The following is a 14,525-nucleotide window of genomic DNA, read 5'->3' as shown; positions in this document are numbered from 1 at the left end:
GGTCAAATTCTATGGGATGAGAGAAGAAGGTAAGAGAAATTCCCTCTTCACATTCAACTTTATTTCTTCTGATTTCTATATCCTTATTGAATTTCTCTTTCATTGTACAGATGGCAAGCTAGTATTTGTTATAAAAATGGATGAAGCTTAGTTGGTAAAAGATCACAAGCTAGAGAGGGTGAGCATTTGTATTATGAATGATGCCTTGCATTTTGGTCAAGGAAGACCATATTAGATAATTCAAGAAAAACACAATTCCTAGAATGGCAGTTTTGGAAGAAATTGTAGCTCCCCTCAATGAAAAAACAAGAGAAATATGAGAAAATAGACTAGATAGCCATTCATGAAGTGTGAAATATCAACTACATTCTCAAATAATAAATAGAATATCAGTGTCTAAACTACATTATCATCAACAAAATAATAAACTTTGAAACCCATTCGAGTTAGATTCATCTCGTGAGCCATAGCGATGTTCAAAAACACCTTCATAATAGCTCTCTAGAATTTCCATTGATATTGAGACTCGCTTTGTTGTGAGCATTCTCATTTGAAAATCTCCAAAACACCGTTTAAAAAATGTAGAGTGTAATTAATAACCATGAGTATTGCAATGAAAACGCATAGGCTCTTTAACTTGACCAAGTGTTTTTAGAGGAGAATAAATGCAAGATATGTAGTTGATGGAAAATCAATGGGCAATGACAAGCATTTAATGTAATTTGGGTGGCAATGACAATCATTTATTGTGCACTTTCAATGTTTAGATTGACTAGCATTATTGTAAAAGGATAACTTTACATGTCATGTTGATTACTCATTGCAAAGTAAAAAAGTACACTTTAGGATGAAAACATAACTTGTTGATGCACCATTGAAATCCCTGAAATAAATCATGATTCCAAAGAAACTCTCAATTTCTAGCCCCAAAGAGAATGGCACCGGAAAGAATGGCATGAGAGACACTCCTTCAAAATACATTATGAATGTAGTTATGAACATGTTTGCATATTATTCACACACAACAATTATGCACCAATTTACATATTTGGCAAGAAAGTAGTAATTCCCATAAGTAATGATTGTATAAAGAAATACAATGTTGTTTTTCAAAACTCATAGTTTGCAAATAGCTCCTCTCCTGCATGTATATCATCTATGGACTCAATACAAATGTGACCATATTCTGCAATATTTATGTTCATCATGTGGTCATACCAAGGTGGAACATTAGGGAAAAATACATAACAAACATTTGGCTTTACATTGGTATTTCTATTGCTATTAATAAATCCTGCCACATTGCCATATTCAACATCACCAAGAATATGCACCATATCCTTCATAGGGATAGTAGGGTCCTCTTGGATAGAGTACTTCTTTAGCCTTGGATGAACTCTACATAATTCCTTCCAGTCTCTATAGGAGTACTTGTCACCTCCATAATGGAGAATAGTAGTCCCTCTCTTAATGGAGTCATGCACAAACAAGCCCAAGCCAGCACCTGTAATGGTTGACTCATGCACCTCAAAAGCCACATTTTTTATCCAGAACACTTCGTTGATAGTGACAGGTAACTTTGGTGGTCCAAATGGATCTCGTTCTGGTATGTACCTACTCAAGCTTGATTTGAACGTATATCTATCTACATCACAAAAGACAAATTCAACTAGTTGCAACAACAGTTATATAAACTTGAGATAAAATCAAAAAACACTTTGACATATGTACCTTCATGGAAAATATGCATTCTGTAGTCGATTTATGTAGCTCTTAGCAATGTATTTGTTGATATAGCGACCTTTGTACCCTAGGTCTATAGCCAATTGAGAAACTTGCATAGCATTCATGCTAGAGAGTTGCGGAGCATTCCTTAAAAGCCTTATTTGGGATGCATTGAGTTTAGGCACCTAGCCATCACCACCATGGGTTGCCCTAGGGTGTACACCCTTTGGTTCTGTATTACCACCTATAGCCCTCTCTCTTAGTTGATCTGCAAGAGGAAGATTTCTTGTTTTATATTCCATTCTTGACCATGCATGATTTTCCTCCCTCCATTCATCAATTACTTTCTAGACAAGGTTGAAATCCTTATGCCCCTCCATCACAAGTAATTGTCCATACCGATTTGTCTCAATCATGCTACGCACATCTTTAGTTTCATCGTGTTGTAGTAAGTATGGCATCAACTCTCTTAGTAGAATATTATCATCCTTGTCTTGTACATCAAACGTTGAAGGAAATATGCAATTTGATGGAGGGCTAATGCAAGCCTTGTATGGGGAGTCATCAACAAGGATTTTCCTTCTAGCATCACATCCAAATGCCTTTGAGATTTTTGCTAAGGGTTTGAACATTGCCTCAACACCAACCTTGTTAGGCCTATTTATACACGTCTTATTGTAAGTGTAGCATCCTTGCTGAGACCATATAACAAAGAAATGGAGGCTCTCATTTGCATAATTTTGCAGCTTTCCTACCATATCAAGTACGTTATACTCCATCGTAGTTGACCAAATACCTACATTAAATCTTTGTAGCAAGATTTTAAGAAATTCTATGCACCCAAGACAAACAACCATATAACTATTTTTGCCATGCATAATAGATGGATGTATTAGAGACTTGAATAGGCATCGAATTAATAACAAGCCATTCAAGTCTAATATGATTGTTATTCGTGGCATATCCAAAGAAATTGTATGTGGATATAGATCTAAATTCTCCTTGAAGTTTCCAGCTTCTGACTCATCCAAATTGTCAGGTGCTATGTTTTCATACATGTTTGCAACAACAATAAGATTATTTAGTCTTGTCCCCAATGTTGAGACAGTACGTTCATCCATGTTCTCCTCTAAAAGTATAGGATTCATGATATTCCTTGCAATTTTCTCCATTTTTGGGGTTATGTTTTCTTCTATACCTCCTGTATCCATCGCGTAATTGATAGTCCCCATTTTGGGTGGTATGTTGTCCTCTACACTTGATGTCTCCATATCCTTCCATGCATCATTGGTCCCTGTGGAAGTTGAGGAATATAGAAATATTTTGATTCTTTAGAGTGCATTCAACAATGTCGAAGAACAAAAGCATATGAAACTAATAAATAACAATAAAGTATGAACATTATCCATTGCCGTTCACTGATTCCATTGTCTTTTTGGGGAATGGCACTAGTGCCAATCTCTCTAAAGGTCAATTGAGAATGCAAATAGTGCAACCTTTCTCTTTAAACTCATAGAGAGAATGGCATTAGTGCCATTCTTCTCTTGGGGTGGTGCTAGTGCCATTTTACATATAAGGTTATGGAGAATGCCACTAGTGCCTTTCTCCATATCCTCATTGGGAGGAGAGAATACTACTAGTGCCTCCCCCCATGTCCTAAAAGAAATGTATAATGCATGATATGAAAGCATAGATATTGTATTACTTTGGTCCAATAGATTTGTAGAAAGCACCCAAATCCAAACTCTGGTAGCATAGTTAATACTATACAATTTTTAATCTTTGTAATGCTTTCAACTAACATAGATTCAAGAAAGGAACATAACAGTATTACCATTTCTACATAACCACAAAGAGAGAATGGCACTAGTGCCATTCTCCATATGAGGTTACATAAAATGTTAATAGTACCTCTTACGTATAACCCGACATAAGGAGAATGACACTAGTACCATTCCCCATGTCATTATGTCACACAATTTTATCATACCTAATGTTTAATCTCTTTAATATAATGAGAGTATGTGCAATCGAGAAAATCCATAAAAGTCATATTAATTTGAAACTGAATACACAAGGCATAAATGAGTAGCTAAAGACCTTGCTCCAAATCTTCCAATGTAATGTTTGGGATAGCTTCAAGATTTGCTTCAGTTAAAGGTCGCAAGTCTCTAATGTGATGCTCACCCTCTTTAATTCCTTCATCAATAGGTGAATCAGCTCTATGTGTCTCAAGAGGCCTCTCAATGCTAGACCAAATCTTAATATGGGGATTATTTGATGCATGTGCCACACACATAGCCTCGACCTCTATCGCCTGTTGGGATGTCTTCACCAATGAGATCACTTTTCTTTTGCTTGACAATGCTTGTAATGCCACACATCCATTAGTAAAGACGTCAACAACAACTTCATGTTCCCTACTATAATAGCACCTGATGCACTCCTTGATGATGCCATGCTTCATAACTGCCTCTTTTTCATACTCATCATCCTCATCAGAATAAAGAATATTGTCCTCAATTATTGTGTATGGCCTTGTGTTTTCTAACATATGCTCAAATCCATCAAACCCATCATGTGAGCTTACAAATGACAAAAAACAGAAGGTCTCAGACAAACCCTTTTGTGGACTCTCCGATTCATGGATAACACCCACAAACCTTCTATGCCAAAATCGAGCCTCTATCATTGCTTCCTTGAGATTTACCATCTCTGTCATTGTCATAAATGATAGCAATACATACTATGATGGAGTGGCAACGGTCTCCATCAAGCCACAGAGCAACTTCTTGAAGGCATCCTTATCCCAACACATGCCTTTGGCAGATCCCTCTGAGGTGTCAAGCACACACAAGCTGATTGGAAGCTGTCCCTTGGAGTGACGTGTTAGAAAGCTCTCCCCCTCCATCTCCATGTTCACTTGAATAATTGTCCAAGGAAAACAAGACTGTGATGTAGACTTGTTACCCTCTATTGAAGTAATCACCCAATCAACATAGATTGACACGGCTTCTGGGAAATCGGGTGTGGACTTGCCAACTTGCAGCTTCTATTTGACCCATGACTCACATGAACCCTTGAAGCTCTCATAAACAATTGAATCAATTTTGAAGTAAGTTGCAAGGGCATCCCATGTTTGATGTTGGGGAGAAGGGTGACGTGAGTTGAACTCCTTGATATGCACTTCTTTCAGGGCTCTATCATGCTTAATCTCCATTGCCCGTTGAGACATTTCAATGGAGTCCTTGTCTTTGCTTGACTTGACCAAGACTATTTCTTTAGACTCAATCTCTGCTTGAAGTGCATGTACATCTTAATCCTAGCAGACACCTCATATATGTTATTGTGGGATTTCAACCCTCAAGATCACCCTGCTTCACCACTGAACACCTATTTCATTAATTTTGGACTCGTGCACTGTCCAAATTCATTTTGTGAGATAATTTTGGATAAAACATTTAAAAAAAATAGGCTCTTATAAAAGAAAACGTTGAGTCAAAAAGGAAGATTTTAAAAAATCAAATTAGAAAAAATGACGTGAGATGTTATTAAAACTAGAGTACATTAAAAATAGAGGACATCACATTGTTAAAAGAGACAAAAAGTAAGATTTTAAAAAATCAAATTAGAAAAAATGGTGTGACATGTTATGAAAACTAGAGTACATTTCAAAAAGAGCACATCACATTTGTACAAGAAGTAGATCATATTACTCAAAGCTATATGGTGTCAAAAAACACCTTAATACAGTCTCTCTTATCTTCTTAATCACCCAAAGTCTAGAAGAATTTCAAAAAGAGCACATCACATTTGTACAAGAAGTAGATCATATTACTCAAAGCCATATGGTGTCAAAAAACACCTTAATACAGTCTCTCTTATCTTCTTAATCACCCAAAGTCTAGAAGATCTCATCATTGGTCTCTCTTATCTTCTCAACAACCCAATCTTTCACTGCCTCCACAGCTGTATCCTCAACATAATTACATGCGAAGAAGAAATTTAAGCAATCACAAATTGTTTCTTTATAATTTCTCTGAGAGGCTCTTATTGTTCTCTCAGCATCCGCATCAAATCGCCCATGACGAGAGCTGCGATAATGCAGGTTACTTAAGAAGTCTAAGAGATCTTGTCGTGCTTTTATCATACATCTTAAAAGTCTTTCACTCTCTGCCATCTTGAGAGTCTCCTCCCTCTCTGCGTGCCTTTGTGCATCAAATTCCTCTCTCTCCATGTGTGTCAAAGGAGAACCTTGTCAAATTCTGGCATCCCTCTGTGCTCCTTGGTCAGCAATCCATTCTTTGAGATTGTTAATTCCGAACTCCACATCTTCGACAATGCCAAGGACATCCATGGGTGGGGAGATGATAAAGAAAGGGAGATGGACTACGATGCAAGAAAGAAGAGAGTGTCTGTGGAAGGACTGGGATGGAAGAATACAAGTTAATGAGAGGCACTAGGATGGATGAAAGAAGAGAGTGTTTGTGGAAGGACTAGGATAGAAGAATACAAGTTACTCAGAAGGACTAGGATGTAAGAAATAAGAGAGTGTTTGTGGAAGGACTAGGATGGAAGAATACAAGTGCACTAAGGCACGATGTGTTCACTATGATAAGGATAAGGGTTGGAATAAAGTGAGAGGCACGATGTGTTCACTATGATAAGGATAAGGGTTGGAATAAAGTGAGTGGAGATTGTCCAACTGAATAAAATTTTGCGGAGCATTGGGAATGCTATACTTTAAGTGAGTGGAGCATTGGGAATTGATAATTGCGAGTGAAATATATTACAAGTGAGAGAGAGAGAGAGCGATATGATAAGGATAAGGGTTGGAATAAAGTGAGAGAAGCATTGGGAATGCTCTACTTTAAGTGAGTGGAGACTGTCCAACTGAATAAAATTCTCATCACACAAGGATTTATTTCCAAATAATCACATCATCACACATTCATATCATAAAATTGTGTGCATGAAGAAATATATTACAAATATTACATCATCACATATTCATATCAAAATTCTCATCATACAAGGATTTATTTCCAAATAATCACATCATCACACATTCATATCATAAAATTGTGTGCATGAAGAAATATATTACAAATATTACATCATCACATATTCATATCAAAATTCTCATCACACAAGGATTTATTTCCAAATAATCACATCATCATCACATATTCATATCAAAATTCTCATCACACAAGGATTTATTTCCAAATAATCACATCATCACACATTCATATTATAAAATTGTGTGCATGAAGAAATATATTACAAATATTACATCATCACATATTCATATCAAAATTCTCATCACACAAGGATTTATTTCCAAATAATCACATCATCACACATTCATATCATAAAATTGTGTGCATGAAGAAATATATTACAAATATTACATCATCACATATTCATATCAAATTCTCATCACACAAGGATTTATTTCCAAATAATCACATCATCACACATTCATATCATAAACTTGTGTGCATGAAGAAATATATTACAAATATTACATCATCACATATTCATATCAAATTTCTCATCACATAAGGATTTATTTCCAAATAATCACATCATCACACATTCATATCATAAAATTGTGTGCATGAAGAAATATATTACAAATATTACATCATCACATATTCATATCAAAATTCTCATCACACAAGGATTTATTTCCAAATAATCACATCATCACACATTCATATCATAAAATTATGTGCATGAAATAATTATATAAATATCATCAGTAAATGCCACTTAAGTAATAAGTCACAAATTGGTGTATAATCAACAAAAACTACAAACACAACATCATCCATGCATCACAGCTCTTGTGATGCTTCTATGGAGACTGTGGCAACTCTTCTGATGCTTCCAATGGAAGCTGTGGTGCTCTAGATGTACACTCAGTCTCTATTCTTCTGTAGTATGTAGTGCTTTTGGAGTAGACTCAGTATCCTCTTCCTTAAATGCAAGCGGAGGCTGTGGCAACTCTTCTGATGCTTCCAGTGGAGGCTGTGGTGCTGTAGGTGTACACTGGGTCTCTACTTCTTTTGTAGTGTGCAGTGCTTTCATAGTAGACTCAGTCTCCTCTTCCTTAAATGCAAGCTCTGATATTGCTTCAGTTGCACGTTGTATTTTAATGGCAGCAATTAGGTCTCGAATGATTTCAGCCCTAAACAATTGTATATCCTCCTCTGAATATTTGAGCTCCAAAGAGTCTTCCGATGAGATATGTGGCTTAAGTGAGAAAATTTCTTTGAAAATCAACATGCAGTTGTAGGCAACTCTCCACTCACAACTATGCCCATCTTCCTGCTCTACTACTAAACGCTTTTGGAAGTCTACCGAGTCTTTGTACTGTCCTATTTCTCTGATAGTAGATACCAACTTCTCAATCAACCTGCTCATCGTGACATATTAAAAAAACTTAGTGTGTCTATTACATAAGGTACATAATATAGAAGTAACAACAGATTAATAGAATACTTACATTTGCACTGAGCCATGAAAGCCTGCAATCGAGTTAACAAACCAGCAATAGTTGTCTTCAAGGTCCCAAACCACTAGACTCCAATGTTCCCTACACGAATAATTAAGAACCATTATTATTTAACACAATGTTGCCAGTATAAGATGAAAATAAAGGTTGCCATGATACTTACATCTCATGATATGCCATAAATAGGACTCGCACGCCATGTAAATGTAAAGGCTGTAACAATTTACAAACATCGGCTATTGTCTTTCTGCTATCGCTAAGTATAGGAGAAAGGAGGGAATCCAACATATATGCACGGTTTTGTACGACTCTACCAAATCATGAGATAACTATACTGCACCAACAAATAAATGAATATTAGCTTATTAGATTTAATCAAAATATTGAATTATCAAGCAGAGAAAAAGTTTGTATCAAACCTGAGAATGGCCATCATAACATTGTTATTGACCTCATTTGAAGCTCTAGAGAGAATTGAAATCTCCTCTCCCCCAAATTCAAGATACTGAGGTCTATGTTGAATCATAACCCTAACATTAAAAGAGCTTCCCAATTCTTCCAATGGAGCCATGTTTGTAGAGTTGAGGTCTTCTATCCTCTTTGACTCTTTGACGGCATTCATTTCGCAATCAATGATTGCTCGAATGGTACATGTTATAAATGCATAGAGATGCAAATCCGTATATGTTGACAGTGTGGTGTCATTTTGTATCTCAAAAATTTGACCAACTACCAAAAAGCAATTGTAGCCCACCCTCCATCCACAATTATAGATGTGGCTATTCTCTTGATGTGATACCTGACATGTTATATACTCTCTTTGTTGTGCTAAGTCACATTGCCGCATTACTATGTTGATAGCACCTACTAACTTTCGAGCTGATCTACACATCAAAACATATAACAACAGTGAATATGTGCATTGCATATCAATCTACATGTCAAGAAGTGACAACAAGTGTAGTCTATACTTACTCTAACACATTGCCATGGACGGATGTCATTGAGTTGGCAAAGAAGCACTTCTTCATAAGAATGTCCACGACTACCAGACTCCAATGTGAGTTGCATTATCAATAAAGAATAATTACTATGTTTGAGACAATTCTAGCAATGCAATAGAAAAAACAAGTAGGGTTTGATGCTTACTTCTCATAATATGCTGTAAAAATAACTCGCGCATCATTCATAGGAACATGCTTCAACCACTTGCAAACATCCTCTATGGTTTCTTCTTTGTTGCTAAGCACTTCCGAAATACGAGGATCGAGCATATATGAAACGCTTTGTATATTTTGCAGAAAATTTGTTATAACATTACTATATTTATAAAAAAAGTATTAGCTTCTTGGGTTTAATCAAAATAAGCAAAGTATAAAGCCAAGGAAAAGGCTGCATCAAACCTAAGGATGGTTGTAATGACTTTGACATTAACCTCATTCTTAGGATTCAAGAGGATTGAAATCTCTTCTTCACCAAATTCAAAAAAATGAGGTTATTGTCAAATTAACAACATAGCGGTGAATGAACTTCCAATCTACTCAAATAGATTCATATTTTCATGACTCATCTTATTGAGAGAGTAGTCTACATCGTATTCTTCTTCACTTGCTATGTCCTCCACATCCTCCTTTTGCCATAAAAATATAAAAAAGTTATGCGATGTACATATCTCAAATAAAGGCTTAAACAAGCAGATAAGGTTTCATACATGCTTTCATTAGAGTGAGTCTCTTCTCCGCTTGGAGCAAAAATTTAAAAAGGTTTCATACATGCTTTAATTAGAGTGAGTCTCTCCTCCTCTTGGAGGAAAAATTTAAAAAGTTATGAGATTTACACATCCCAAATAAAAATAATGGTTTAAATAATCATAGAAGTATAAAGATAGCATGCTTTCATTAGACTCAGTCTCTTCTCTTGGAGGAAAATATAAAAAAGTTATGAGATTTACACATCCCAATTAAAGGCTTGAACAAGCATACAAGTATAAAGATAAGGTTTTATACATGCTGCAATGTAGTCATATTTTCAGGTTGTTTCCCAATGGTAGTAATTAGACGCTGAATACTCTCAACCCAAAATGCTAGCAGATTGGCTTCTGTATATGATTCCATTTTGACTAGTAACTCCAAATCAAAAATCTCTCTAAGAAACAACATGCGGTTGTAGGCAACTCTCCACCCATAGCTGTGTCCATCTTTTTGCTCCACTGGCAGACGTCTTTTGAATTCTACTTGATCTTGTTGCTCCGTGGTTGTTCTGACAGCAGATACTAGCCAATATGCAGCACTGTCCATCATGACATATTAAATATATTAATATGTCATGATCATAAGATACAAAATAAGAAAGTATCAAAAATATTAAGAGAATAATTACCTTGGGGAGTTGGCATGATAGCCTTCTATTGAATTCACAAACCATAAACGGTTGAGTTCAAGGTCCCAGAAGATCAGACTCCAATGTGAGCTGCACGACCAGAATAAAAATGATTATTGTTTTACACAAACTTGCCAAAGAAATAGTAAAAATAAGGTTAGAGTTGATACTTACACCTCATGATAAGGCATTAAGATGACTCGCACCCCATCTAAATTCAAAGGGCTTAACCAGGTACAAACATCTTCTATAGTCTTTTGAGGAGAGCTAAGAATAGAAGAAAGGAGAGCATCGAGCATGTAGACACGATGCTGCATTGCACTAGGAAGTTGAGAAATAACTACACTGCACTAAGAAATAAACAAACATTAGCTCATAGAATTGATTTGCATTCTGCACTAGGAAACTGATATATAACTACACTCTGTGAATAAATTAACAAATGTTAGCTCATTGAAGTAGCAACAAATAAACAAATGTTACCTGAGAATGGCCAAGATAACATTGTCATTAACCTCTTTTCAAGGATTGGAGAGGATTGAAGCCTCCTCTTTACCAAAGCTTAAATACTGAGGTTCTCGTTTCAAAATGATCGTAACTTCAAATGAGCTCTCCATTTTATCCAATGCAGCTAAATTTGATTCTTCAATCAAATTTAGAGGTGGTTGCATTGTTGAAGTAGAAGGGAGTGCCTTCGTATTGACTTCATCCATTTCTTCTCCCTCTATTGCCTCTAAACAAATATGAGAGATTAGATTCATTATCTTTAAATTTAAATCTTATTTAAAAAATTGTATTTAGTTGAGAAATAGAGAGTTCATACCGCTAAGTATTGTCGTAGTGGCCTTTTTTCATAACCCTGCGAGCCATAATTATCAAAAAAGGCATCATCATGTTTGTCTTCATCCACCAACTCTCTGTGAACGGGTCATGTAAGTCCATCTTTTCATCATCATCAACTGGGACATTATGATCTTCAAGGTAATCATCCATGTCATCGGTGTCCTTGTGGTCTATCTCTTTTTCATAGCCTATGGTTAGATCTGCTTGAAGCTGGAAATAAGCCATGAAATGCTTATTTTCAATAATATTTGTGGAGTTGCCTTTTCTAAGGAGATCCTCAAATAAATATCCCATCCTGCACAAGGTGACCTCCCAACCTACCGGTAGCAAATTCTCCATCATGGTAAGCAAGAGACTCCCACTTTTTGCAGGACTTCCATAGTTGTTTTTTTGATAATGTATGGACTTGGGAATATCTTGCTCTTCTAGCATCAATCTCAAATTATTTGAATTCCCTCTTATGTTCTTTTGTAAGGAGTGATCAGGGTTGGGACTCCGCATACACAAAAAGAATGATTCAAGAGATTGAATCGCTATGCCACATTCTCTCTTGCCTCTCTTTGCTGCATAAACACCACTATAGATCTTCAAATCTGATGAATATGCTCACTCTAGAGTAACCTGCATGGCTTCTTTGTCTTTTTTATCAACAAAAATGACAATGTTGCAAATCGCCACTTTGCTAATGGTGGTATATACTATTCTATCAATGAAGTTATGGATATCATCGCTAGAAACTTCATTAATAAAGAATAGTTGTGGCTTATCCCATGCTGACTCATTCTTGAAGAAGTCATCTTCTGAGACTCCCCTGAAGTTCACAAGCTTTCCAGACTCTGCCATAACCTCTACATTGAATTGAAAGCTTTGGTGCATATCTGTTGGCATCCTTATCTCACTGATTAATCTTTCCACATATGCAACCACCTGTTGTGGGATTTCTTTTCTCATATAAGAGGTTACTATTTCCGACCCATCTTCATCCTTTTTAATCCACCTGTTTGCCCATAGCTTTACCTTGGGTGTTGACAAAGAAGCTATATGCTTCATCACATTATAGTCAATGTTATAATGAGTAAGTGGAATTTGTTTCTCTGATAGCAAATACTTAATGGCACTATGCACTGTATCACGCCTCACCTGTACATAGATGCATTCTTCCATGCAGTGGTCTTTGTCTTTTTTTCCAAAAAACCATTCTTTCTTTAAAATTTTTTGTGCTGCCATGGATGCATACTTATCAAGTAAGTACTTTACAAGCCTCCACATCCTTGCCGTCAACTCCTTCTTATCCATTACCTTTGACTTGCCAGAGATAAACAAAGGAGCTTCATAGGTCAGCTGTCCATGCTCACAAGCAATGCACGTTTCAAGCATCTCATTGAACACTTCAACAGGACGAAATATGATAGAAGTGTAGTCGGCATTTATGTCCCTCACCACCTTGAGGCTTGTCATACTTTCTTCTCGCTCTTGAGTTCCCCTAGGCACAACTGCACTCAAAGAAGTATAGAAGTTCGTGAGTGTGTCGGCGTCTACTTTTGTGACCTTTTGCTTCAAATCAGGATTTGGAGAACCAAATGTTGTCCATATAACCCTTGCCTTCTGTAAGACCTCTGATGTTGAGGATATCTTATGCTTTCCATGGACATAATGATTAAGTCTTTCGGACTCAATCAAATACTTGATCTCATGCTTGAATATACAGATTGTTGCAGGATAATAATGGAATGAACTTATCTTTGCAAATTGTTCTGGAGTGAGTCTTTTGCCCTCCTTTGCTTCCCTTGTGATCTGATTACAAGCATAAGCCCAATGCTGACCATCAATGGGCTAGAATATGCAATGAAAGAGGAATTCCTTCTTTACTTCCTTTAGCATATTCTCACCTTGTGCCTCTTCGCCTTGTTCATGTGGAATATTTTTAAGAGTGTCTTTAAAGAATTGACTGAAGGTTTCCTCGAAATGTGTAGGCCCTGTAAATGTTATTTGATCCAGAAAACTATTTTTGGTTGGACAAAACATTATTGCGCGCAAGACCACATTGCTTGCCACAGGTTTCTTACCATCTCTCAAAGCCTCATATATTTGCATTGCATAGGATATATCAAGGCTTCGGCTATTAGTAAAGAGAGCTGCAGCTTCCACATCTTTGGCATTCACAAACCACGTCCTTTGACCCCAGATATATCCCACATCATCATTTGTAACTGCTTCATTAAGACGCAGATTAAGATTTTTGATTGATGTGAGTTCATCCTGATCATCTTCAGCCTCGGGTTCTGAGTCTTCTTCATCTTTCTCTATTTTTTAACCATTTTTCATCCACATTATCTTTCTCTACAGTGGGATGATGTCTTTTTTTACTGCTTGGAACCATGGCTCTTGCAGTACTAGACTTTTGCATTTCACGTCGTGGTTTGCTAGCAAGAGCTTCTAGCATAACTGCAGTGGATCGACCTTGATCTTCTTCAATTTTTTTTAATTCCCGTGCACTCAAGGCTTGTTTTTCATCATCCTTAGTTACATCCACCATTTCTGGCTCTAGAAGTTTGCACTCATGTTCTACACATTTGTGACAGTGTGCTTGTTCTTCTTGTCCCGAGCTTTTTGATCTCCTTCATGTGAAGATCCTTGAATATGAGGAGCATATTCTGCATCCTGAAAGTATTCAAACATTATCTTTGCATGCATCCTTTTTGCCACCACACTAGGAAATTGCTCCCAAGTATATGAAAGAGTCTCCAATGCACTTTGCAGCTCTAGAAACTTTGATGGTTGAGGAGGAGGCATCACAAAGGTCTTTGAGTCTCTCCTTGACACAATAAAATGAATACCGCCAACTTCAGGATCTGAACTCTTTGTTAAAATATCCACAAAGGTGTCTTTTCGCTGTATTATTATGCCTACCACAAGGCTTGAAGTCATATCTTTTTTTAAGAAAGTAGCATCGCATGGATCTTCAACACCATTGAACTCCCTTTTTGACATAAGTAGAAAGAGTCTCTTTTCCTTTTGATGAAGAAACCAAGCTCTTCTGCCCATGTGATATCGA

At 36.5% G+C, this 14,525-nt stretch overlaps 1 protein-coding gene across 1 annotated transcript; it reads right to left on the bottom strand.

Moving 5' to 3' along the window:
* Window positions 1-2,072: 2,072 nt before the first annotated feature.
* LOC147890711 (uncharacterized) lies at window positions 2,073-2,582 on the bottom strand. Its single transcript, XM_087389793.1, has one exon. It carries the CDS (start codon window positions 2,580-2,582, stop codon window positions 2,073-2,075), a length of 510 nt encoding a protein of 169 aa, XP_087245919.1.
* Between the last annotated feature and the right edge of the window lie 11,943 nt (window positions 2,583-14,525).

The sequence above is a fragment of the Dipteris shenzhenensis genome, chromosome 18, assembly GCF_047967505.1.
Source record: "Dipteris shenzhenensis isolate YYH24624 ecotype China chromosome 18, Dip_SZ_1.0, whole genome shotgun sequence".
In the NCBI taxonomy this organism is placed as follows: Eukaryota; Viridiplantae; Streptophyta; class Polypodiopsida; order Gleicheniales; family Dipteridaceae; genus Dipteris; species Dipteris shenzhenensis.
The sequence above is the reverse complement of the archived record's forward strand: the minus strand, read 5'-3'. Positions and strand labels throughout refer to the sequence as shown.